The 27567-nt window shown below is 42.7% G+C and overlaps 1 protein-coding gene across 15 annotated transcripts in view; it reads right to left on the bottom strand.

The window, feature by feature from the left end:
* Window positions 1–1841: 1841 nt before the first annotated feature.
* atp11b (ATPase phospholipid transporting 11B) overlaps window positions 1842–27567 on the bottom strand; it is a 42121-nt gene continuing 16395 nt past the window's right edge. Inside the window, exons 12-32 of one of the 15 annotated variants that reach the window (XM_015360766.2) lie at window positions 26854–27051; window positions 26572–26730; window positions 26083–26258; window positions 25274–25342; window positions 24773–24846; window positions 24590–24693; window positions 23847–24028; window positions 22731–22934; window positions 21667–21820; window positions 21149–21251; window positions 20352–20497; window positions 20169–20228; window positions 19561–19688; window positions 17232–17370; window positions 15994–16017; window positions 15488–15553; window positions 15291–15394; window positions 13265–13430; window positions 10267–10352; window positions 6123–6256; window positions 3315–3405 (exon numbers count right to left, since the gene is read on the bottom strand). In XM_015360766.2, coding sequence (XP_015216252.1) covers window positions 6154–6256; window positions 10267–10352; window positions 13265–13430; window positions 15291–15394; window positions 15488–15553; window positions 15994–16017; window positions 17232–17370; window positions 19561–19688; window positions 20169–20228; window positions 20352–20497; window positions 21149–21251; window positions 21667–21820; window positions 22731–22934; window positions 23847–24028; window positions 24590–24693; window positions 24773–24846; window positions 25274–25342; window positions 26083–26258; window positions 26572–26730; window positions 26854–27051 — 2445 coding nt within the window. In that variant the 3' untranslated portion in view covers window positions 3315–3405; window positions 6123–6153. The other 14 variants (XM_015360769.2, XM_015360774.2, XM_015360765.2 and 11 more) reach the window with 14 other exon arrangements.

Genomic DNA, 27567 nt, shown 5'->3' with positions numbered 1-27567 from the left:
CTCATCAGAAACCATTGACTGTGCCACTTGTCACAGCACACCCGATTTCAGACACTTTATTTCTAATTTTCACCAGGCTTGAAAAATGGACCTGGAAGAGCTAGGCTTCTGAAGAGGGCAATGAGCGATTGTAAAGATTTCTTGGTCCAGTATAAATGGATATTAGTTTGCCACTGTTATCCAGGAGGCCAATAGCATGTCATCAAAATTATTTTTTTGTTTAAAAATAACAGGTCCCATGATGTTACAAAATGCATTACTGCTGTAAAATAATTCCTTACACTTATATGGTGCTATTTTCTGGACATTCCACTCAAAGTGCCTTACAGGTAATGGGGATCCCCTCCACCACCAGCAGTGTGCAGCCCCACCTGGATGATGCACCAGTACACTCCCCACACACCAGCTCTCAGTGGTTCAGAGATGGGGATTATTAATGTGCCATGATTGATAAAGGCCTGGAGAAAATTTGGCCAGGACGCCAGGGTAATACTCTACTCTTTTCGAGAAACACCCTGGGATTTTTTTTCTGACTAGGGGGAGTCAGGACCTCAGTTTTGTTTTGAAGGACAGTACCTTTTTTTTTTTTACAGAATAGTGTCCCTATCACTACTGCCCCCACTAACCTCTTCCAGCAGCAGCCTTAGCTTTCCCAGGAGTCTCCATCCAGCTACTGGCCAGTCTTACACCTGCTGAGCTCCAGTGGGTTGTCAGTTGTGAGTTACAGGGTGACAGTTTGCTATAAAAAAAGGCAGTGTTGCTCTTCTATCAGAACAGAGAGCAACTTCTCTTACAGAGCTTTATGTATAGTTGAGAACCCATTTCATCCACCACTGAAGGCAGCAGGATCCTGGTTATTGCACAACAGTATGCATGTTGCAACAGCCCCGGCAAGCACCAGATTATACAGAGAACTAAAACATTTCTTCATGAATGGGAAATTCAACTGAATAGAATGGAAACTAGCCCAGATTGTATGAGCCCATACAATTTTGTCAGGGAACTTAGGTGGACACTTGGTTTTAAAAAAAAAAAACAACCTGTATGTGCGTTTTTCTCAAAAACACATTACACAGTCTCCCTCATCAACTTGGCAGGCAAGAGTATGCTGCTTTTTTCCAGATGAAATGTCTTTTAAGAAAGACTTTAACTGATATAGGTGGAAAAGACACTCTGACAACCCACTGTGATTTGGATTTTCATTCTGCACTAATGCAGATAAAATCCAGCTAGCACACCTTAATGATGGCAGTCCCAAAACTTGCAGCAAACGTAGCACAGGGCTGATACCAGTCACAAATGTCCTTCAGCTTTTTAAAGCTGAAAGCAAAAAAAAAAAAAGGTCTTGCATAGAAAGACCAAATAACCAATGATTATGCTGTGATTAGCCTGTGTGAAAATCCAGAAGTGACAGGGGTTACAGGTTTAAGAGCTGATGTATGATGTAGAATGTCTGAACAAAAACTTACTGGCCTACAGTAAAGGAATGACATTTCCCAGCCCCGCTGAGCACATGTGGGGTGCTCTGAAGGCTCACAGCAGACAGTTCAGTTACTCACATTTTGTGGACAGATGCTTGGCTGGCAGAGTGTTCTCACATCTCCATGCACACCTGTGAACATCCAGCAGATTTAAGGCCATGTCGTTTTGCTGCTGGAGTTGGAAATGTCCTGCTCTTCGAGAGGACTGTTCTCTAACAGTGCTCGATAGGGAGGTATGTCAGCTTATAGTCACTCCCACAAAAGCATCAGTTTCCCATGTAAAAAAAGGCAAAAACAAAGCTAAGACTAAAGAACATCTTCCTACTTACCTGGCTCTCATAAACAAGCAATCAAACAGTGTACAAGTAACAGCATTTGTCTTTTATTTAATAAGAACAACAGAAACACACAGGAAAAAATGAAAGGTTTGACATGACATCCAAGTCAGACAGTGTCCAAGGTCCTACTGGGTTCTTATTGCTAAAGTACATAAACGGTTTGACTAGTAACCACAAATACAGGTCGATCCAGGTTTTGATGTTGTTTAAAAAAAGGCATACTTGTCAGCAAATTGAACTGCATTCCTGGTTTTAGGTACTTGTAAAATGAACTCTAATTTAAAAACGTATTAGAATAATTAAGAAATATAATATATAATACAATTTCCACTGCTTTCATGTACTGTACTCTGCATACAGATTTAATTTACAACCTTTGAAATCACTTTAACAGTCTAGTCACCTTCTGACTTTACCCTTTAATCCATAATCGTACTTTTAAATAATTGCTATGGCCGGAAAAGTCACAAGAAAAAACATCAAGGAATTTTAATCAGCAGCATCTTCAAGTCTTCATTGCTCATACTGTTGAGGTAAGAGGTACTTTCCTCCATGAAAAAAACAAACAAAATTCCCAGAAGAATCTGTCAAATGACAGCCTGCAAAGAGAGACTGCAGGACATTGTCTTTCCTTGCACACTTCATGTTCACTGGTCACTACAGTTACACAGAAACAAATGATTTCACTGCTAGTCAGTTTAAAACGGTTGTCTCTTTCTGCTCTGCCCTTGCAATCCGGCAGCAAGCCATAGGCTTCCCATCACTGACCCCACGCCCTTCGAACAGCTGACAGTGACAGTGCACACAGCACTGAGAAGAAGTGGTCTAGTTAAAAAATGAGGATGAAATAATGACAAAGTTGATGGGGGATAACGTGTTGCAATGAGAGATTAAAAAAAAAATGTGCAAGCCATATTCTCCCAGCAGTTCAAAGCCTGACATGCAATACTCCTTTTCTCTCAGACAGGTTACAACATTAAAGCTGAGTAAAAGCTCAAGCAGATATGGAAGAGCCAGACTTTTATAAAATCTCTGCAGCGCAGCTCTCACATTTTCACACCTGAAAAATCAGGTCTTATAAAACTGAGAATATGGGTTTAAAGGATCACCTGTTTTCCTCAGGAAAGATGATAGATCCTTTAAACTAATGTCAAAAAGAGCTCATGTGAAGGCACAGGACCACTGCAAGCCACTAAAGCAAAAGCAGACATCACCGTTTCGGAGATTCACTGGATAAACTACAGATACTGCTCTTCCTCTGTTCTGACAAATTTCATAGACTGGTGTTAAAAACTGGTCTTTGGTGTCATTTTATTTCCTTTTCCTAATAACTGAAATTGTAAAAATAAAATTGGTCTAGGGGCCAAGATCTATAAGGCCCTGTGGGAGACGGACCCATAAATAACGGAGTAAGGCTCCTTCCAAAACTCAGACATAAGAGGTGGGATCTAAGCACAAGGCAACAGCAAGCTGTCGTGTCTCGGCCATTACTGTCCCCTGTACGTTAGCAATGAGAGGCCTCCACTGCCGACAGAGTCAAGATGCTTCGGTCATTCGAATAGACGGGATCCATGTCGCTCCACGATCTAAAAGCAGCAACAACAATGAACAGAAAAGGTTGAACATCTCAAAACTAGATTTAAGGTACTGTACATATCTCCCTAATGAAAGCAGCAGAGATCCTATCCTAAGTCTCCCCTGTACTGTCACAACTGAGGAAAAGACAGATGGACAGTTGTGTGAGATACTATCTCCTCTGTGGATACCTAGGGCATCTGTTTGCTTTTATTCCACAAGCATATTAAATATACTTGCACTGTTCTGCAGATTGTGTGACTTTTACCATCCATCCTTGCCCTGTCAGTGATCTCTCACCCTTACGCCTTCGTGACCTTTCAGAAAAGTCAGGAAGATGATCTGGATGCATTGTTCACACAATGACAAACCAAAAGACAAACACAAAGTGAAAATGGGGTGAGAATGCAAAATGCAAGTGGTTTCCGTGCACAAGCTTTAAATTGAATCATAGCAGTGACTGACATTTCACAGCCTATGGCTTTTTCTCAGATACACTGTATATAAACATCAGTACTAGCTGTGATTGGTCCAAGTAAAAACATTATACATTTTCATCCTGGAATATGTATGTTTTCAATGCATATATATAGACACACTATATACATATATGTAATGAAAAATACAAATTCAGGCTATTGCTGTACAGCGATTTACATTTTCTATAAATAGAAAAATATATGGCTTACTCTAATTCAGTTTTACAACGTCTTCACACATGCATTTAAAATAGTACTTATATTCATATCAAATTCCTAATATATATTATATTTAGCAGAGCTTTTCCAATAGCCCTTTTAACAGAGAGACATCGTGTTCGCGGTGTGGAAAGGCACTAGCGACAGCCCACGCTCTGGACATTTCTGAACTCATGTGGAACGCGCTGTGGGCACAGCTTGGACTGGAATATTTTTAGTACTCTCTGGGCTACGAAGTGGGTCAATTTCTCCCAGTCTACAGGGATTGTAAAAGACTAGATTGAAAAGAAAGTCTGAATGGGCACAGTAGGAAAGATGTGTGATCTATTACACTTACTGTTCAGACAACCGTTTTAAGATCAAAGGAGCTGGGGTTTTAAGATCAAAGGTAACCTGCTCCAGAACGGAGAACTGTTTTTAAGCCAGTTCAAGTGCATTAAAAGATCAATGCAAATTTCAAACTCTGCTCTATATACAAGTTAATCATACATGATCAGCACCAGTTGAGCAGGCATGTAAGCATACAGAATGAGAGCAGAATACAGTAACAACAGTATGTGATTCCCATATGTCCAAACCAACTCAAATACACGAGTACCGAGATGTTTGAAAAATATACCTCTTTGGAAAGTATTTAATATTAATTTAGTCTTAAATTTCAACACAAAGAGTAAACAATGTTCTGCAAATTTGGTTGCCTCAAAAGTAAGAAAACACAGATGATCACCAACAGGTCAGCAAAAAGCAGGAAACGAGAGAGAGAAAAATAGCAGTACTGGACCTCCGGACACTGCAGGGACACAGAGACTGGAAAAACGCATCACATGATTTAGAGTGTAACAGAGACAGCCCCATTTAGTCTTCTCATGCCCAAAACACCCATAAGGCTTCACACTTAGAAAATTTAAACCTGCTAAAGATGTAACATTCCTTTTGAAAACAAATGGGAAGTAATTATTTCTCTTGCTACCATCCCTACCACAACAAGGGCAAACCTGGACCCACACAGCAGTAAAAACAGAGCAGTCTAGTCTGCTTAAAGGAAAAAGAGCCTCCAGTTTCGTCTCTTCTGGGCTACGAAGAAGGGAGTGTCATCATACCTGGAAGCTCCTTCCTAACACAAAGGGTTTCAGAAAAGAGGTCCAATTAGCAAAGTGTGCTGCTTTTCCAGAAAATAATGACTGACAATTCAAGGGCTAAGAATAAACTCTGAAACTGGAGTTTGTATTGCAGGAGAATAGTGAAAAGGGATCAACCTTTAAAGAGTACAGGTCAGCTTCGCCACGACCTTTAGAACACAATCTAAACACCCGGCAAAGGAATGTTACATATTTAACCATGAGAAACTAAGAGAGATGGACAAAAGGTTTGAACAGAAAGCAAATTCAAAAATTCTTCACCAAGGGGCACTGCAAAGACTGCATTTTCTTCTAAATTCTAATACAAGTCAAGGTTGTTTTTTGCTTAATGCGATGAAAAAAAAAAGAAAAAAATGCACTAAAAGACATTCATAATATGAAACGTGACAAATTATAGCAAAAACGTTTTAACAAGGTATCATTTTCCAGTTATGCTGAACATCAAACCTTTTGCAGACCTCGTACATAAAAACCGCTCAGCCACACAGATAAACACAGATACAGCCCCACGCCTTCAGGAGAGCAGGCGTTGTTTTGGGCTACTAGTGGGAGGGGGATGAGGACAGTTGTTTTAAAGAATTATACAGACACAGTAATCAAGACACCTGCGGGCAGACCAAGAAGTCCTGTATTATATACAACACACGAAATACTGAACCATAGGGATCAGAAAAACTAAAAAATATATATTTTCTCTCTCTATATACTTGTATTTTTTCCCCATAAAACTTGAAATGCCAGCACACCCCAAATCCTTAGTCCTGGGGTTCGGCAGTTCGGCGAACCCCTTGCATTCTGCGGGGATCTTACACATCGACAGCTGCAGGCTCTCCGCGCTCCAGCTTATAGGAGATGTGCCTGCAGCAGAGACTACTGAGAGAAACTCCACACCTGCGGACCCTCGACAGCTCACACCTCCCCATCACTCGCTCCAGCACTCTCCCCAGCGGTGCGCAAGCTGTCTGCCCGTCCGAGAAGCAGCACACCGAGTCCACGCAGCTGATGCCCCGACAGGTTTCAACAAGCTGTGGGGGGGAAGGGAGAGCCAGGCAGAAGAAGAGGAGATTAGGGAACAGGTCAGCGCGGAGTCTTCACAGAGAAACAGCCAGAGACCCTTCCCAGCTGTCCCTGCCGTTCAGACACAACTACAGGTGCTCTTTAAACTGCCACATCACTCAGCTGTGGAGCCTCACACCCAGGGCCCAGTGGCCAACGGTCATTCAGTGCCTGATCGTTTCTGGCCAACCTGCACCTCGGTTGTTTTTTATACCTACCTGTACAAGAATTACAGACTGACGGCGCTAAAGTATCCAATCAGCTCCTCTGCTCACAATCGGCAGTTTCTTCGCTTTGCTCAGCTCAGTCATTGTACAAATCTCTGACCAAAGTCTAAACAAGTATGTGATGCACTATGTACTATTAAGCACCATCAGCTCTGGAAGTGCATTTTATTGAAATACACAGACTTAACCTGGGTATGTTATGGTGTTATAGCACAAACTGGAGGGATAATGTTTTGACTTCCCTAGACAGTTCTCATTTTCCTGACTAAGTGTTAGACAATACCACACTTCAGAGTCTTAAGAGAGCTAAGCTTTATATTAAATTACACTTCCACCGTGTTCCGTTAAATAAACGGAACATCAAAACTAGTTTTGTATTCATTACTGTCTTACTTGGTAATGTCAAACGCAAAAGATTATTAATCTGGATGTTCTGCTATTTAATGATTAATGTATTCCCACTTAGTGTGCTGTATTCACATGAGAAATCCCTATGGGACAATTTTAGTGATTATAAAATGGAACAATCACCTTTGAAGCTAAAATACCTTTATGGACACTGAGAAAATAACATGGTTTGGAAATGCTAGATAAAGAGGAATGAAAGAATTTGATGAAAAGATGATAATGCCAATTAAATATTGGCTGACATTTTTGAAGCAAAACAAACAGTGAAGGAGGTGAAAAATGAAAGAACTGAATTTTGGTGTAAAATGTTTTTTCCTCCCACTGAATTCAATTTGCAAAGACTAGCTGGCTCACATCTGCAGCCTCACAGCAAAGGAAGCAAATCCTGCTCCCACTGCAGCCCTGCAGAGACCACAGCAGAGCCAGTGCGGAGAGCGCCCCCAGCAGGCAGGCCAGTGCAGAGCAGCCCCTGCTCTCCACGCAGACAGCACTACTGCAGCCAACTGCTGTCAGGCTGAAACATTTTTTAAAACTGCCACTGCCTCACCTTCTCAACTTGCAAAACATGAGCATGCTATTCAGCTCATGATGACATCCAGCATTTGCAAGAATTACTTTAGTATACTTTAAGAGGAAGAGCCCTAGACAAATGTGAGAACACACCCTTGAGAAATGATGTTTGCCAAAGGACTGCAAAATAAGTAATTTAAAGAACATGTCCAATGCTCTTGTCATAAAATATTACTAAAGTATTTCATGTACCTTCATCAGAATTACATACACAAAAACCCTTCTCCAACAATACCTCCTAAGTTATATTTTTCAACTTCTTTCCCTGTGTCTTAAGTGATTCATTCAGAAGGAGGTTCTGCCTGATGATATCAACAGTGTGAGACCAGGTGATGCTCTAACTCCTGAAAATGGCTAAAATCTCCAGTCCAGCAAACAACTCAAAGAAAGACCATGCAGTACTTCATCCGAGCATGTAGTTCAGGTATTGTGGACAGCAGCAGACAAACAGGGGTTCTGGGAGCCGGGAGAGAGACACCCTGATGGGGGAAAATTTGGCCTATTGACTCCCAGCGGGACGCCCACATTGCCATCTTCCTAATAATCCTTATGAAAACTGCTAAAAATGGTTAATTTTATCAAGAGTTGACTTTTAAATAATCTACCCCACACTCGCTTAGCAAGAGCCGTCTCAAATGCGCTGCCAATCGCAAAAACAGCACTTCCAGGTCATTTACAAAACACAACAAAGAAAAAAATAATTTGTCTGTTAAGTGTTGCATGACATATTCCACGACCAAGTTAAATTATTTGAACTGACGGGATTAAGCTAGCCAGGCATTTCCCTGTTAATTAGTCTGTTACGAAGAAGCAAAGCCATCATAACACAAGCATAAACTGCCTGGTACAAACTGTACAAGAGGAAATCTAGACCAGCCAGATCTCCAGAAGAAGACTGGTCTTATTGTTGGTTACTACAACACTGAATTCATGCTGCACTGAGATCAAGTCATGAAAATCACTTCCTTTTCCCCAGCAGACAACAAAGATACTTTCGCATCATTATTTTGAAGAATAGGAGTTGAAGAGCTTGAAGATAAATAAAACTGATTTGAAAAAAAAACAAAACTTAAAAAGACCCTTCAAACTGGGATAGGGATGAGAATGCAAACTAAAGAAAAATAAGTGATTAAAATATGACTTTATTCAAAATAAGTAAAAACAGGACAGCACAGGATTAATGTGGCAGTTGATTTTTTGGAAAATATATTCCTGTAGAAAATAACATGGCTGAAATGTCTTACAAAAAGTGTATAAAACTGCTCTAGCAAAAATGACATCTGGGGAAAAGACACAACATACAATTACAAACAAGTGCCTTTGAAAGGCCTTTTGTTCATGAGATGATATGATTACAGTAGGAATACCCAACATGTCAGCCTCCACAAGGCACATAAGGCTCTGTACTAAGGATAAGACAATACAGCACATGAGACCACAAGAACTCACAATATACAGACACAGGAGCAAACATGCCAGCATTCTCTATGGCTTTTCCCCATTGCCTGTCTACACAAGCTCTCCCCTGCGTCCCTCCTTGCCTACACGGGGATGGGCTGATGATGGGGTCCCAGTGTGCAAGCACACAGCGGCTGGATGGGAGTACTACCTAGGGCTCGTTAGGACTGCCCTGCTGGCTGGATGAATCAGCTAACAGTTGCCAATTGTCCTCGCCTCTGCTCCTGCCTTCAGCAAAGTCATATTCTGAGCTGACTGAAATTTTATCCTCTTCCATCTAGAAGGACAAAAAACTTGTAAGTGTCAAAAAAAAGTCACTATTTCTGCATAAGGAGAGTTACAGAAAGCTCCTTCGGGATTCCTCGTCGATTGTTGGTCCTTTTGGCACCAGTGTAAAAGACCTGCGTTAGGCCTGGTGTCATGCTGGCCTCCGTGCTGAAGTACAGCAGGTGTCCGACTTAGGGTGACAGGAATCGTGGTGGCAGATAAACGTGCAAACAGGGGAGTAAAGACAAGAGAGTCGCAGGTTTTGGGATCAGAAACCATATTTTTACGATCTTAAACCGAGGAATGTTCGGATTTGAAATTAGGAACTGACACACATTGTACTTCGTGTGTACTAAGAACTGGTGTTTTCACTGCAATTGAAGAAGCTTTCTGAACACTTCTTATTGCACAGTTATCATCTCACTTTCTGTTGAGGCATGCTTAAAAAACAGTCATTTCTTTCGAGAGCATGCACATTCCTCATTTCCAAATGCAGCCTCTTATTAAAGCTGTGACACGGATTCAGAGGAAGGGTCGATTAAACCCTTTCCAAAGCAAAGGCTGTGCCCAGAACAACATAATATGTTCTTGAAACAGCTGATCCATTCAGCTACTTCACTAGGCTGATATCATCAGTTTCAATAGTTTCCTACAGTGTCAAAATTCTAAATATGGAACAGCCCTAACAAAAATCTACTGTACTGTATCAGATGCAAAAACGAAGATACTATCAATGGATCATGCAACACAGTAAGAATGTAAACCTCACATGCCCAGATATAGCTTTCAAGCATGCAGGAGCACAATTTGGTGAATGAAGACAGATATTGTAACTGTCATGCGTGGACGCTCACTCCTCAGCTGCTGGGGAAAGCATTGAAGCTTCTTAGTAGAACTGAGTTGTAAAATACTTTCTCTGCTTACATGCAAGCTAACGCGGGGTTACTGCCTCTCCACATTCTCAGTCTGACTTGTCTCTCCCTCCCCTGAATGCTGGTTAGTTTGTCTTCCACATGCAGAAGGGCAGGTGACTGGCTTTCCTACTCTACCTAATTTTTCCCAGCTGATTCTTGGCTCTGGACAAGGGCTGCAGAGCGATGAAGTCATCACCTAAAGCAACTCTGTTGGAGTACATCTACAGAGCAGACAGAAGAGGGCAGGAACACACAAGAGGTCAGTAAGGGAGAGAAGACACTAAAAACAACTTGCTGGAGGTATTTCACACACATGACAGACCAAGGTAGGAGAAGACCGTTAATCTGTGGCCAGGCACTGAAGAGTCATTTTCCTAGGAGCGCTGTCCAAAAACACTTCACTCTCCAAGAAAAAGAAAGAGTTTTGAGAAGTTGAGAAATGTTTGGTTACACTTCCCGGCCTTGAGAATAAACATTTCAGCAATGTAGAACGGAATGGATTTCTTCGATCTATTCACTAGATTTTCTGCTTTTCTGCACACATTTAACTCAGACCATCTCTGTATATACATAAGCACACAGAACACACTTGCAAGCTCTGATACACTATGATCAAAGCACTTGCATAAAAGCTCTACAAATTTACAGAAGGACTAAGTGATCTAAATGCTTCAGGAATCTGACATTTCTTATACTGTATAACTGATGCCCAGAATAATTAAGAACGACAGGCACAGACTGCCCAAAATTAGCAACACTGCAGAAATACATTCTGGTTTTGAAATTCTCATTTCTCGGCTGCAGAATCACAAAATCAGCTGATTATATCCTGATCTATTAGAAGAAAAGCACCACTTTAAAAGTGAAATAAGAAACAGAAAAAAGTGATGGGTTTGCATTTAAAATGTCTTTTTCAGACATGAAATTCAATTTAATGTTTTTATTTATTATTTTAAGATTGTTTTATAAATTAAAGGCTAATATAGTTTTTAACATTTTACGTTTTAGCAAATCGGTTTTCCTGTTCCAGCTGTCTGTCAGATGACTGCTGTGAAACACACCTACTCAAGATATCAATAGGAAAAAAAAACAAGGAATTTATGTGAAATTAATAAAAATTATTCTGTTACCTCACATCTGCTCTGGTAGGATATGTCACTTCCTCAGAAATCTAACACTTCCACACTGCTAAACCCTGCCAGCTAGGAAGCAAGGATTTATATTGTTTGCAAATGTTCATTAAAAACATACAATTTGCTGTGGTTGCACATGACAAAATGTATTAATCGCAACCCTGACGTTTTGTGAAAACAGCAAGTCCTGCAGGAAGCATTTTCTTATAGTCCCTATATCAAGTCAAACGGATATACATTTTAATGCATCAGTTGTAACTCAAACATTTAAACATTTTCTTTCATACTCATTTTTAAATATCATTTTAGATATTTTTTAGATCTCTTCTTAGATATTTCTAGATTTCTTAGGATGACAATTTTCAGGTCTATTTTAATGTCACAGCAGAATTTCACTGTAAAACAGCAGAAAGGAGTATTCTCACATACAATTTAGAAAGGTGAACTTCAGCTATGTTGAAATGTTTTGTTGCAGCAGGCTGTTCCAATACCAGTATAGTATCGGACTCTCTAAGCCTCAGCACATTTCCGCCAGCTTTGAGCTGAATGACTTCAGCAAGTAAGGAAACATCAGTCTTCTGCCAAGTCCAGCTCTGCACTCAGCAGTCACATAAACCAGCCAGCTCTAATTCCTAGGGTGTAAAATTCGCATTGAACTCAATATGCTTAATTAAATATTGTATTAATACTTTAAGAGCTTGTAGGTGAAAACCCTAGTTGTGTCTTGTAAGCCAAGTAAGAGCCTGTTATTTCAAATCAGTGGAACATTTGATTAAGATTTAAAAAAAATCGGGTAACAAATAGGTAACATTAGATATTTGCCCTAAGGGCACATAAATATTTTATTGCATATCTGTTCTTATCCTAACAGCCTGCGTGTGAACCTCCTCTTCTGAGAAATGCCTGTGCTGGGCCCGTCAGCGAAGTGTGTGGTTTGCATCGTGCTTGCAGAGCGCTGAGCGTCCCCACACCTCACAGACCTTCCCCCTGTCCCAGTGATGAGTCCTTTCTTCCCCACAGGAGGCATAGGGGGGAGGAATGTGCACTGACACCTCGAAAATAACAGAATAACCTTGACTTAAAAATAAACGGGCGTGTATGGTCTTTTTACAAGCTTACACTCCTGGTTTCGACTGCATGAGCTGGAGATAGGGGCTTTCTCACTGCCACTGTAAGGGGCGGTCGAACCCACAACCGCACAGACCAGTTTAAACAGTCTCCTCCAGTTAGAGGTTACTATGACGTGGCCAAACTTACAGAATACCTTACTATTTCAAATGAGCGCAATCGGATGAACTTCCTTTCATAAACATGTCCTGAAAGGAACTCACCACTCCTTGTTCTGCAGTTAAAATCTTAACATTTCTGTCTTAGTTGTTATCTGAACTGGAGCCCCAACGATGTTCGTTAAAACTCACACCTAGAGAGCTTCAAATCAGATTCCCAGTTGTTTGATGTTGTCAGTTAAAAAATTTTAAGCATTCACTCTCACTTGTTTTACATACACTGCGATGGAGATATGGCCTGCAGACTACCTCCACTGAGGTCAAACACTGCAAGGGGTTCAACACAGGTTCAGAACATTTAAAATGTGTTTTCCCACCTGTTCAATGGCCAGAATAGCTCACAATAATCCAAACATCACTTTCCAGTGATCCAGGGTCAAAACAATGACTTGGGGGCTTTAAGTGGACAGTTCAGATAAGACATGCTTTGCTGCTTGTGGCTGCAGGTTACAACATGCTAAGCCATGCTCTGTGAGCAATGTATCAAGGGTGTGTGCATGCTTTCAGTTTCTGCATGGTGTTGCTCATATTAAATAACAGGGATAAAGAGAGGCAATGGTTTTTCCTCAGTCCTAGCTTGTGTTAACTGAACAATTTGATAGCAGTTTTAAAAATACTAGTTAATCAACAATGCTATATTTTTGTTACTTTAAGGAAGACGTCCTTTCAGCATGTACAGAGACATCTGCATAGGGGCTGCACATGGGTACTTGCCTGAGCCTTCTGGGTGTTTGTGGGCTGAACCTGTCTGTAAAAGATCTTCTTGATGGCATCAGGGAACAGACAGATGATGACTATGATGATAATGGCGAACCAGGCTGATCCACTGGAAAGAAGCTGAACGAAGACGAAGTACATGTCCTGTGTGTGTAAAAACGGCCTGTGGAAAAAACACAAAACAAATGTGACAAAGGACTTTGAGAAGCTACAAACACCCCCTTCCAGTGCCAAAGAACAATTGCATGACAACTACCACCGACAGGACAGCGCTACTGCGGCTGGAGAGCTCGGCAATTCAGGCAGCCGTGCAACTCGGCTGTCGAGACTCCCTGCTGCACTAAGGTCCTTCCTGCACCTGTTGTGTCTCCTGCAGTGCTGCAGCCGCTGCACTGAGGTCCTTCCTGCACCTGTTGTGTCTCCTGCAGTGCTGCAGCCGCTGCACTGAGGTCCTTCCTGCACCTGTTGTGTCTCCTGCAGTGCTGCAGCCGCTGCACTGAGGTCCTTCCTGCATCTGTTGTGTCTCCTGCAGTGCTGCAGCCGCTGCACTGAGGTCCTTCCTGCACCTGTTGTGTCTCCTGCAGTGCTGCAGCCGCTGCACTGAGGTCCTTCCTGCACCTGTTGTGTCTCCTGCAGTGCTGCAGCCGCTGCACTGAGGTCCTTCCTGCACCTGTTGTGTCTCCTGCAGTGCTGCAGCCGCTGCACTGAGGTCCTTCCTGCACCTGTTGTGTCTCCTGCAGTGCTGCAGCCGCTGCACTGAGGTCCTTCCTGCACTTGCTTGTCTCCTGCAGTGCTGCAGCCGCTGCACTGAGGTCCTTCCTGCACCTGTTGTGTCTCCTGCAGTGCTGCAGCCGCTGCACTGAGGTCCTTCCTGCACCTGTTGTGTCTCCTGCAGTGCTGCAGCCGCTGCACTGAGGTCCTTCCTGCACCTGTTGTGTCTCCTGCAGTGCTGCAGCCGCTGCACTGAGGTCCTTCCTGCATCTGTTGTGTCTCCTGCAGTGCTGCAGCCGCTGCACTGAGGTCCTTCCTGCACTTGCTGTGTCTCCTGCAGTGCTGCAGCCGCTGCACTAAGGTCCTCCCTGCACCTGCTGTGTCTCCTGCCTCTCAGCACTCCCAATCTCACCACACTGTCAGACTGTCTTAGGTGTACACACAGTCCAACAGGCTTAAGTCTAGGGCTCCAGCCTCCCAGATCAAGGACAGTGTTGCAGTGTGTGCCCTCTCCAGTCCAATTCTGATCAGCACTAGCCGAGACCCGGACCTACTGTGAAAACCAGGAAAACATACTAAAACACGTCAGACAGGGGAAACTAATATTAAACAGGTCTGCCTCTTAATGAAAACCTATACAGTAAAGGGGTAAAGGGGGAAAGGGGTGTCTATTATTGCCCAATGCTTGTTAAATCACAAATGACGTCTTTTCAGTTTAAAATAACTTTTATGAGCAAAAAAATATACTATATATATGCTGTCTGGGTCTTTTGAGATTTTTTAAATAATTGAAACCAACACAGGGAATGAAAATTGTCCCTGTGCCTTTTTATCATGAATATACAATATCAGCTTTTTATTTCAGGTGTTGTAAAAAAAACCTATAAAATTCTCTAAAGTCTACATAACACAAAAAAGATCCATCGTAAGCAGCCGACCAACTCCTACAGGTCACAATTGATATTCCTGAATTTTAAGCCTACCTAAAAGTTATTTTTACCTTGCTTTGTTATTTGTACACACAGTTTACATATTAGTGTAATTTTTAAATGTATTGTTTTGTAAAACTCCACTAAAGCATCTGAGACACAAACAACACTGACTGTAAACAGTTTTATGTCCCTATAACACTTTTTCTGTACTATGGTTGCAATTGCAGGAAAAGGATGACATTTCTTAACAGGCCTTTCAATGATTTTTCAAACTGAGGGTTTACTGTAGTCTCATGGAAGTATACAACACACAGCACATATGAGGGGACCCACGAAAATGAAGGTTTACACACAGATCTCAACACTGTTCAATACTTTACCAAATAATTCCCCCATAAAACAAGGAGAAGATGAAGTAAAAGGCGATGGAGCCCCATGTCACAAAGTGATTCATCCATGTCCAGAAGTGAGTCTCCAGAGCCAGCTTGTGAAACAGGAGCAAGAGTCACAGTTACTTTACAATCGACTGTAACAATCTCATTTTTGTTTAATGTGCAAAGAATGAAAGACTATTTACCTTTAGCGTAACTGTAATGACCATTACTGTGAATACTAAAGTGCCAAATGTCCAGTTCCCAAACATCTGAATATGGAGGGGAAAAAATAAATTAAATGCCATTAGTTCAAAATATTATTGCACAGTAATGCCAGAAACCTTATTTACTTAAATATAATTTACAAATAATAATATCTAATATCAAGAATTAATGTGCCTTATTATTTTATTACTGGAAGGTTGAATTACCAAAAACTACAGAAACAAAGCTTTTGAATTAGTATTTGACATCAAAGGAGAAGAACGTATTACAGGTCCAACAAAATTCACAAATATCAAAGAAGAATCGCAAGAAGTTCAAGGAACAGATGATGAAACTGTACGTGATTAAGACAGAAGGTCCAGTTTCAACGTTTCACATGCACAACAAACACTGAAGGAACTAAATCCAGTTTAGGAAGCTGGTGACAGTGGCAGATGATTGTTAGAACAGAACATGTATCAAATCTGATCTAGTCTGCTCTTACCAGTTGTCTGTTAGCTCTCAAGACCTGAAGGCATGCATGGGTGCAAAAGAGGGAGAAAAGAAAAATGAAAGAAACAGGCAAGGAAGGCAAGACAGTGAATGCCCGAAGACTGTGAGAGGCTGTAAGAAAAGGGAAGTGTCTTCAGTACACAGAGCACCTCTCAGAAACCATTTTTAAAACATGAGTCGCCCCTGCCTGAACAAACATGTGACCCTGGAGATAAAGACAAAGTCTTTCAGTTCTCTTAGTGAGTCAACCTGATAACAGAACTCTGGACTCAAGTAACCGGCACAAGTATCAGTACTCTGAATCAAGATTATTCACAAATCCATGAAGTGCAAAAGTTTTCTACATGAACATTTTTCAATGATACCTCTTTTAACCTTATTGTGCACTCATCTTCACAATGAAGATGGTGGGTGCCAATATTTATATTAATAGTTCTAGAGCTATTGTTCGGACGTTAAGCAGATTACTGCACTGACCATATTACTTCATTTGACTGTATGGACCTTTTGCAACTTCAGGCCAGAACTTGCAGTTTACTGGCTTCAAATCTACAGGTAAGCAGCTAGCAGGACAGTGCCCTTGTGTGAAAGCTGCTGTTCCCCAGAGTGCAGCCCACAGAGCAGCTCTCCTGCAGCCTGCGGGTGGCTTCATTGCTCACAGCAGCGAGGCCGTTGCCATCGCCTTGCAGTGGGAACAGTGCTATGCTAGTGAATTCTACTATTAAAAATGAACAACAGAAACACTAAACCCAGCCACAGAATTTTAACAAAACCTGGAAGCCAGTTTAATGAAAGAAAGAAAGGTCAAGATAGAACCCCAGCACCCCTCCAGACAGAAAGACTACTGGAGGAGAAGAGGAAGCTGCAGTTTGAGAAAATCAAGTAGGGAACTGCGTCAGCATGTGTAGGCTGCAAAGGAATAGATAAAGGTGTATTCCATGCTGAAGACAGAAGAAAAGAAACACATCATTTCATCACCTGAAGAAGGCTCTAGGGCTGAGATGTCGTGTTTGTGTTCTGCTCTTTTCAGCATGGAGGAGTTTACTTCTTACCCTAAGAAAATTCAGTTCTGGTAGGTGCTCTGACTGTTTTGATTCGTCTTGTGTTATTAACCCTACAGGGTTTTCTGTCGTTTCAAAACTTTATTTTTCTGTATTGCAGGTCAATGCCAACACTGCAGAATGTGTTCGTGCACAACTGTGTGGCCACCAGCCGAAACCCAGAGCTCACCTGTCCGTTGCCCATCAGGGAGGTGTCCTCCCCCATGAGGATGTAAGAGCCGAAGAAGAAGGCAAAGGCATGCGAGAACCCCAGCACTGTCCAGTACAGAAAGGTTTTGAAGGAGAGGGTGGAGTTTTTGCTGATGTCTCTGTTGGGATAGGGAGAGGAAAACAAAGATTCGTACAAATGTGAAAAATACCGCAAATTAAAATTAATGTCAATTAGGTACATTCTGTCTCAATCAGACACACAGTTTCTGACAGAAATTCCTGCTTCATCTCTTTTCTGACACCTCTGCAAACTGCAAACTTTTCTTTGTAAGTACTGACCTGTAACAGGTAAATAACAAGTCTCAGTGTAGAAAAAATTAAAAAGAACATGTACAGTGCCTTGCGAAAGTATTCGGCCCCCTTGAACTTTTCAACCTTTTGCCACATTTCAGGCTTCAAACATAAAGATATAAATTTTTTATTTTATGTGAAGAATCACCAACAAGTGGGACACAATTGTGAAGTGGAACGAAATCTATTGGATTTTTGAAACTTTTTTAACTAATAAAAAAATGAAAAGTGGGGCGTGCAAAATTATTCGGCCCCCTTGCGTTAATACTTTGTAGAGCCACCTTTTGCTGCGATTACAGCTGCAAGTCGCTTGGGGTATGTCTCTATCAGTTTTGCACATCGAGAGACTGAAATTCTTGCCCATTCTTCCTTGCAAAACAGCTCGAGCTCAGTGAGGTTGGATGGAGAGCGTTTGTGAACAGCAGTTTTCAGCTCTTTCCACAGATTCTCGATTGGATTCAGGTCTGGACTTTGACTTGGCCATTCAAACACCTGGATACGTTTATTTGTGAACCATTCCTTTGTAGATTTTGCTGTATGTTTGTGATCATTGTCTTGTTGGAAGATAAATCTCCGTCCCAGTTTCAGGTCTTTTGCAGACTCCAACAGGTTTTCATCCAGAATGGTCCTGTATTTGGCTGCATCCATCTTCCCCTCAATTTTAACCATCTTCCCTGTCCCTGCTGAAGAAAAGCAGGCCCAAACCATGATGCTGCCACCACCATGTTTGACAGTGGGGATGGTGTGTTGAGGGTGATGAGCTGTGTTGCTTTTACGCCAAACATATCGTTTTGCATTGTGGCCAAAAAGTTCGATTTTGGTTTCATCTGACCAGAGCACCTTCTTCCACATGTTTGGGGTGTCTCCCAGGTGGCTTGTGGCAAACTTTAGACGAGACTTTTTATGGATATCTTTGAGAAATGGCTTTCTTCTTGCCACTCTTCCATAAAGGCCAGATTTGTGCAGTGTAAGACTGATTGTTGTCCTATGGACAGACTCTCCCACCTCAGCTGTAGTTCTCTGCAGTTCATCCAGAGTGATCATGGGCCTCTTGGCTGCATCTCTGATCAGTCTTCTCCTTGTCTGAGCTGAAAGTTTAGAGGGACGGCCAGGTCTTGGTAGATTTGCAGTGGTCTGATACTCCTTCCATTTCAAGATGATCGCTTGCACAGTGCTCCTTGGGATGTTTGAAGCTTGGGAAATCTTTTTGTATCCAAATCCGGCTTTAAACTTCTCCACAACAGTATTACGGACCTGCCTGGTGTGTTCCTTGGTCTTCATGATGCTCTCTGCGCTTTCAACAGAACCTTGAGACTATCACAGAGCAGGTGCATTTATACAAAGACTTGATTACACACAGGTGGATTCTATTTATCACCATCAGTCATTTAGGACAACATTGGATCATTCAGAGATCCTCGCTGAACTTCTGGAGTGAGTTTGCTGCACTGAAAGTAAAGGGGCCGAATAATTTTGCACGCCCCACTTTTCATTTTTTTATTAGTTAAAAAAGTTTCAAAAATCCAATAGATTTCGTTCCACTTCACAATTGTGTCCCACTTGTTGGTGATTCTTCACATAAAATAAAAAATTTATATCTTTATGTTTGAAGCCTGAAATGTGGCAAAAGGTTGAAAAGTTCAAGGGGGCCGAATACTTTCGCAAGGCACTGTATATAAAAGAATCTGCAGGACAAAAAAAGAAAGCCTTGTGTGTTGATTTGCCACAGTAAGCAAATCAAGCAGCAGTCCACCAGCAGATATCCACATAACCGATACAATACAGCAAAACTAATATTTCTATTTTTTAACTATTCTTCAAGAAGTTACTCAGATACACACTGCAACCACACCGATCTCGTCACCTCAGTCAAAATCAGTAGACACTTAACAGATAACTGTATATCTGACTGTTACGGAAAAATAACTGTGAAGCATAAACTAACGGACAAGCAGGAACCGTTACCTTGCAATTTTAACAACACTACTAGGACCCACCTGTACAGCGCTGGCTTGCTCTGCAGCACGTGGGGGTGAACCAGCTGCTCAAAGAGGCTGTACACCAGAATGGGCAGAGAGGTGAAACAGATGTTGTACAGGGTGAGATAAACACTGTCATAAAGGGTCTGGAAAACAAAACAGTTCTGTCAGGTCATGTCCTTTAGGCACTGGGACGAGCGCACAAGGGGGCTTTGGCTTCAGGGTAGCAAGAAACATTGGCTAACTCATTCTGTGAAGTGGACACAAGGGACATCAGCTGCCTTGGTTGCATGTTAAAACATGACCATCATGCTGCTATTGAAGTTTCTCGGGGCTATGGTCATGAAAGATGAAGCAACTCACAACATTTCTGTCTCCAATATTTAATGTTTGTTTCCGTGTCACATCAATATTTCACAATACTAAATTTCAGTCACCACGGGCAGATTAAAATGTTTATGTTTTTGTAAGGCTTTCAGTATAATTTCCAGAAGAAGTGAAGTAGAATTAATATTGCAGAGCAAGCTATACTTATGTGTGGCACCTTTGCAAACACTGAATGGGATGGCAGGAATTTCCTAACAACAGGTACAGAGAGGAATAAAGATCCACCTGAGGACACTTACTTGCTGCGAAAATAGACAGAAGAACTGGTATAAAAACTGGGGTGTGATAAAACACACATTCTAAAAAAAAAAAACAGAAAATAAGAATTAAAGGAAAATACTTAAATGTTTTATCTGATAAACACAATCCATTAAACTTAAATTGGAACCAGTGAAGGCAGAATAAAACCTCCCACTACTTACCTTGTAGAAAAAGTACTGTACAAGGGTTGCTATTCTAATGTAGTAGAAGTGGCCGTGGACCAGCAGTAGCTTAGCAAGGAATTTAAACCTTGCAATTGCATAGTCACTGTTTCTCACTGCCTGTCGTCCCTCTTTGCCCATGATTCCTGAAATAAGCAGAAGGGAATTCGAGTCACAAGCTGATTTCCTCCAAACCAAAACGCACAACAGAGCACGCCAGTGGGTGTGCGTCTGTCTTTACTGAGGCTGTGTTCCACTGTGAGCTGGACAAACGATCCGGTTAATCATTCAGCACCATTTCCCTTCGCTTAGGAGAGACAATATTCGGGGCAACGCATGTGTATTCAAGAGTCAAGTGTCGAACACTGTTGCATTCAGCAGTATTAACACTGTAGCCTAAAGTGAAGTCTTTTTCTTTGGTTTCTGTTCTTTCTTGACAGCTTTAGCACGAGAGTGATGCCAGGATCATACTGAAGTGGTCACATCCATCACAGCCACACATAGCCGTCCTCGTACTGTACATAATGTTTGTAATAATAGGGAGTGGGCAGGTATACAACAAAAATCAGAAAAAGTGCCAAAAAATGATAAATAGACATGTAGGAACATGAATCAATTTCATATTTTAACTGATGTAAAAAAACAACTGAATTTGCATGAATGGATTATCAATTTCTTTTGAGGGCACATAGGGGTGAGCGCTGAGAACATACCATAAAAAAGTGCAGGCATTAAGTTAAAACCACTAGGGAAGATGCTCGTTTGTAAATATCCTTAAAAATCTGAGCCATACTTACCGATCCCAACATGGGCTTCCTGAATCATACTGACATCATTGGCTCCATCTCCAATTGCCAAGGTAATGGGCTTCTCCGGGCACGTCTTTATCAGCCTCACGACCTGTGAAACATGGAGCAAAGCCAGAGATTCAATGCACATCCATGTACACTGAGCAACACATTCAGATCATGTCAACTCACAGAAGGTGCCCTATTATTAAACAGAACTTACAAACTATATCTCACTTGTTGCCTGTTCTAAATGCTTGGCAATTGCACTTACAATGCCAACCAGATTATTTTTACATACCATGTAAAGTCTACATTAGAATAACTACTTTCTCACAATTTCTGATGATTTCATTAATTGTTCTGTCAAAGAAAAATTGCAAGTCGTCTGGATTTTGAAGGACCATGGCATCAGCATGAAGAAATACACGGTTAACACTCCTCTAACTCTCAGGCTGTCTTCCCGGTCTCGGCCTCTTGCCCTCTAAGTCTGAGGAAACGCAAGGAAACAAACGCAATTTTCCTACTTTTGCTTTCTGCAGGGGAGCCATGCGGCAGCAGAGCACCGCCGAGCAGTTCCGGCAGACCTCCATGAACAACCTCTCGTGTTCCCTGAGCGCCAGAGACAGGCTGGCTCCGTCCACCACCAGGCCGTGCTGGATCACATGGTCTTCCTTAATTCTGCACGCAAACACAAAGGCCCTCCTCAGCCCAGAGCAGCCAAGGCAAAGAAGTCGGATCAAAACGCCCGAGAGCGCGCTCACTTCAAAACCTTCGATAGCAAGTGCCGTGCACCGAGACAGTGGAAATCAGGATCAACATGCAGCTCCACGTTACATCTCGTCCACCTGTGGTCACTATGAGCTGCCAAGCAAAACATAGTTAACAAGGCAGTTTGGTGACCCTTGTGTGCCATCACAATCACCCAAACCCAAAGCCTAATCTGAAGCGTAAAGCACTCCTTTTCTCTTTAAGAATATTTCCATTGAGTTCTTCTGCCCCAGAAAAAAGGGGAAGACAAATCAAATCTTCACTAATTTTCTTGTTATTATAGTGTTACACAATATGCAACGCAATACTCAGTTCACAGTTGCTTATTATGTAACACTGCAGTAACAAGAAAATAAATGGCTCCAGGTTTATTCTAGCAAAATTATGAAAACCAGTTCCCCCATATATCACATTACAGAGCCTCCTGGAGACCCCTGAGGACAAGAAGAGAACAGCCTACAAAAGCAATTCATTGCCCTGCATAAAGAAATGCGAGAGTAACGTAGCGCTGCTTTCACGCAGAACAAATCTGTCAGGAGACGATGATGAACAATTGTCTTAAACCTGCGTCTCCCAGGGAACACCAAAGCCAGCCCTTGCGGCTGGTGTCAAATTAGCAAAATAGAAACGAACATCAGACCATAAGAATGTTGACAAGCAAGAGGAGCTCAGTCAGAGCACTTAGCTCGATTGGCTGCTAGTGGCTAATTGAACTAAAAGATTTCACTTGAAAGAAGCCAGAGGAGCAGCTTCAGCAATGAAGCTGGGCAGAGCGTTTCAGCCCGACAGGTTACAGAAAAACGAGAGCAGTCGGACTTACCTTCTGGCAAGCCTCCTCAGCTGCTCGGCACATTCGTTGTCCGATTTCTGCTGGAGGAGCTCCAGGATGTTCATGGTCCTGTGGAAGTGACCGCAGGACAGGCTGACGCTGACGGCCGTCTCGTGCTTGTCCCCCGTCAGCACCCACACCTTGATCCCGGCCAGCCTCAGGGCCTCGATAGTCTCCTGCACCTTCTCCTGCAATCTGCACACACAGCCATTCTGTCAGAGCCCAGCAGACCAGCCACTACCATAATCCTCATTTGAACACTTATCACATCAGCGGTAGAGATATTAGATATTATATCTGATACATATGTCACTGAGAACACAGGGATAAAACTTCAAATTAATTGAAAAAAGGGTGATTACTAGGTAACAAAATGTCTAATTAGCCTGATTAGCCATTTTTCCTCTACTTTCAAAGCACTGAGACAAATGTTTAGCCACTGTTAGCTCATGTAGCTGAGTGACCACTCTTGCTTTATGCAACTTCAGGGACAATTCAGATACTTTAATTTCAGGATTATTCTGTCAACAGGTTTTCAGTGCAACAAAGAACAATGAAAGAATTAAAGAGAATGATCCTTTTTGGGAACATGATGTAAAATAATGTTTCTTTGAAGTCTCTTTCCTCTACAGGGAAAGCCATTACAGGAAGGCTATAGGAAGCCATTATTCTGATCACACAAGTGGATCATATTTGTGAACGAGTAATAAAGAGCAAATAAAACAGATACACTGATGGCCTTTTCCTCCTTACTACACCCTCAACCTCCCCTTGCTGGACATTAGAAAGAATATTACAGTGACTGCCACACAGCGTGTGTCATCCGCAGGGCTGCTCCTTCAGCTTTATGGTAAGGTGGAAGGCAGTCATTCATGTTTCTGATATTAAATGATCAACGCTTCACATTTGAAATCAAAGATAATGGAAGTACAGGGAAGATGGATGATCACGGTACTGCAGACAGGGAGAACACAGCCACTGCTTTTACGCTAGAGAATGCAGGGCACTCATGATCATCCAGCTCCATCTGGCATTGCTCCCAGCGAATCTGGAGGCAGGGGGGCAGGCGAAGGTGCACTGCAGAGGAACGTGCGCCCGGGCTCCTACTTGTCCTCCACCCCGGTGGCCCCCAGCAGCTCCAGGTCCCTCTCGATGAAGCTGAAGACCTCGGCCAGGCGCTCGTCCCGCTGCTGGAGAGCCGTCCGGGCCTCGTGGAGCCGCCGGTCCACCTCCTCGTACTCCTCCGCGGAGAAGCGCCTGCAGGCCACCACCAGGGTCCTCAGGCCTTTCTGCGGGCAGCCGGACAAGAGCAGAAGAAATTTAACGGCACGTGCGAGTGGCAAGGCCACGCAGCTGTCCACAGACGAAGGGCTGGTTTGCACCGAGCGGCCCGTTCCAATTCTGCGGCCAGTACTCCTGGGGCCAGCGCCCGCTGAAGGACCCCGTGCTGGTGGGAGCTCGTGCTTGCTGGCCAACGAAAGACTATCACGCAAGAGTGCCACCGACGTGGGCGCTCGAGACCAGGCAGGGACACGACGAGCACACCAGCATTTCCCCGTGCCTCTGCTGTAGTAGCCGGCAAGCACCGCAAGGATGAGAGGAAATAAGAGGTGGCAAACAAGAGGAAGCCATCCAGGTCAACTAGGCTGTTTTGGCTGGTAGTAGATAACTGATCCAAGACAGATGCACTTACAGATAGAAAGAAAGACATGCCCAGAGATGGAAATGTAGAAATACTGCTAGGAGACAGGTATAGATCACCACGCAGATAAACTGATACATACACAGGCAGACACATGTAGTAAGGGATAGTGAATGCACTGCGGGTACATGACAAAAAACTTAATTACCAATGCAAATTCATCCACATGGATCCGCGTTTTATCTATTTCTCCGCCTTTTGTATTTGGCAGGATGGACGACTCCGCTCCCTTTGTGAACAGCATCTTTTCCCCTGCAAATTAAACACAGCCTTATTATAAAAAATGCAATGTTAAACTTATCTTCCCCCCCCCCACCTAAAACACACAAACCTGATGGGGTCTGTAACAGCACGCTCATCCTTCTTCTATTCGCATCAAACTCTAAAACATGGAGCAGTTTATACCTGTGAAAAAAAGATGAGAAGAGATTCACATGTAGCTTCCAAAATGCCACAGACAGATTTCAAAACAATGTATGTTTTACCCTGTGACTAAAAATAAAAGTGATCGAGTGCAATAAGAGATGATGGAAAAGTCTCTGGAAGAGCAAATCCTGGGTCCTGACAGTAATCGCCACGTCTCCCGCTGTCCCTGCAAATAGAGGCTTGTTTCTCAGGAGCTGCCACTCTCTGCCAAGCTTTGTATTAGTTTCCTGCTCTCAGGAAAACATTATGCGATTTAACTGAAAAAAGTAAATTAAAAGCTTTGAGTAGTAAGATCATAAGGTAAGCTTCGATAAATCTTTGAGTGGCATTTGGAAAAAAAATATGTATCTTTTGAAAACTGGTTCATCTGCAGTAATAATTCAATCAATACAACAAAAATGGTTACTTCTCGGATTTTCCAAATGTTTTAATTTCCATAGTTTCTCCATTGCTTCCTGCGAAGGACACTCCCATCCTGCAATGAAGCCAAATGCACAAAGTCACACACTCTAAATGGTATCTGCGCAATGATATTCACAATTTCTGCAATAAAATACATCTTCACACCTTTCCAACAAGAATCCTGTGAAATTACTGTGAAATCTTTGTAACTGTAAAAGGTAAACTACTTCATGTACAATTTCAAAATGTACTGCTTTAAAAATCAAAATGCATACTGTAAAACTAGTAAGAAAAATTAAAGATTGTATTAAAGATGTAACAGGTAACTCACATTTTCTTTTATAAGCCCAAAAATCTCAAGGGACTCTCCCTCCAAACATCCAAACATTTGAAATAGAAATAGACACACATCTTTAACAGTATTTTGTTGAAGTAAATGCAGCAGTATTTCTGAGTTTAAACCATCCTACCAATTAAACCTTCCCAATTAGAAAGATTAATGTGAAAGGGCAAGGCTCTTTCAAGTTTTCAAGCTGGAGCTCTAAGGGTTTGAGGCTGGGTTGTGCCACAGTGATCGATACCAGACGCTTGGACACCCGTGTACAGGGGGTTGCTAGGAGCGAGACGTCGAGACAACGTGGCGGGTTTGCAGAATGGCGACTTCCAGTACAGGTAATGATGCACCACCTGACTAACTCACAGCCGGGAAGAAGATGGGGAATTATTGACCTTGTCACCTCAGGAAATCCTTACTGTTGCACATCTATAGTTTCACGATCCCTGGAGCCAAGTAGGTACGATTAATTTCCTCACCTTTTAGTCGCCTCCACTAAAGCTTTCTCGTCTGGCGAGGAGGCGTAGTACTCCATCTGGGGCGTGATCCCGTTGGCCTGCCGGAGCGCGTCGGTGGGACCATCCATCTCGTCGTAGCTGATCTGCACCGTGTGGCACAGGGACACGGCCTTCAGGAACAGCTCCTCCTCCCTGCTCTGCACGGCAAGCCAGGCGGGCAGAAACAACATCACAGACTGCACACTGACACAGACGCCCAAGGCGGAGTCGCGCGTTTCTCTGAAAGATACCACCTTGCCAGGACTCTCGTTGCAAAACTTCTTGCTTTTATCAAGACACTTTTGCACAGCCCTGTGCTGCTGTTGAAATTAGGCCTTTCTGGTATTTTTCAGTTAGAAATTAAGACTAAAAAACAATAACTAGCTCAACTTAAGCATCGTTTTCAGATGGGCCTGTTGAAATATGACAGTGTTTACAATCTGGGATGACGTCGGGTGAAAAGACAGTTACCAGATTGGACAAGGGTCCGTCTGGAGAGTCTTCCATCATTCCTTCCGGGACCAGCCTGCCGTTAATCTCTTGGTACTTAATGCCGTTTATGGAGCATTCGCGGAACTCCATTTCATTCTCTGTCAGAGTCCCGGTCTTGTCGGTGAACACATACTCGACCTGGAACATGCAATAGAACAGACTGAGACCCAGAGTGTGCACGGCATCACAGCAGTGCAGGGAAACGCGAGGCACGAGACGAATCCTGCAGCCTGTGCTCAACATGAACGTTCGCTCACGTACCTGACCCAGCTCCTCGTTGAGGTCAGAGGTGTTCACCTGAGCCCTCTGGTCTGTCTCCTCGTGGTAGAGATCCAGGTCCCAGCCAATGAAAAAGGAGCCTAGGAACTTCTGCATCTCCACAGTCACGTAGAGCGAGATAGGGATAATGAAATTGTAGAGCACCAGGAAAGCAAGAAAATCCGAAATGAACTTCAAAATCTGTAATGCAATAAAAAGGACAGAGTTCAGGCTTTACTTTCTGAGCTGTGGAAAAATGTCTCACATTTTTAACCATCTTCAGCATACAGCCTCTGGTTTGTAATTGAATTATATCAAATGTCAGAGACCCAAGCCAAGCAAATGCTTTGAAAGACACTTTTTCTTATTCCTTGTCACAATATTTTGACTCATCTGCTGTAGCCTCTGCGTGGGTGTGTTTTGTAGGCCTTCTGTTGTAACCAGCTGTGATGCTGCCACAACCGTTATTCTCCCTCTTGGAGCTATCCTGACATAACAGAAAAATACATCACTCACACCTGAGGCCTTTCCCCTCAGCACATGATAATCATTATGAACACCTAATTAGACTTTACATGCTTAATAGGTCTCCATATGTCAAGCTGTCAACTTGCAAGCATTCAGGGCAGCTGCAGGCAGGGCCCCATGTTTCAGTCATCGTTCGTGAGCAACTGCACTCATGCTGCCCCACACCCACGGTCTGCAGCCTCTTGTGTG

The sequence above is a fragment of the Lepisosteus oculatus genome, chromosome 13, assembly GCF_040954835.1.
Source record: "Lepisosteus oculatus isolate fLepOcu1 chromosome 13, fLepOcu1.hap2, whole genome shotgun sequence".
Taxonomy (NCBI): Eukaryota; Metazoa; Chordata; class Actinopteri; order Semionotiformes; family Lepisosteidae; genus Lepisosteus; species Lepisosteus oculatus.
The sequence above is the reverse complement of the archived record's forward strand: the minus strand, read 5'-3'. Positions and strand labels throughout refer to the sequence as shown.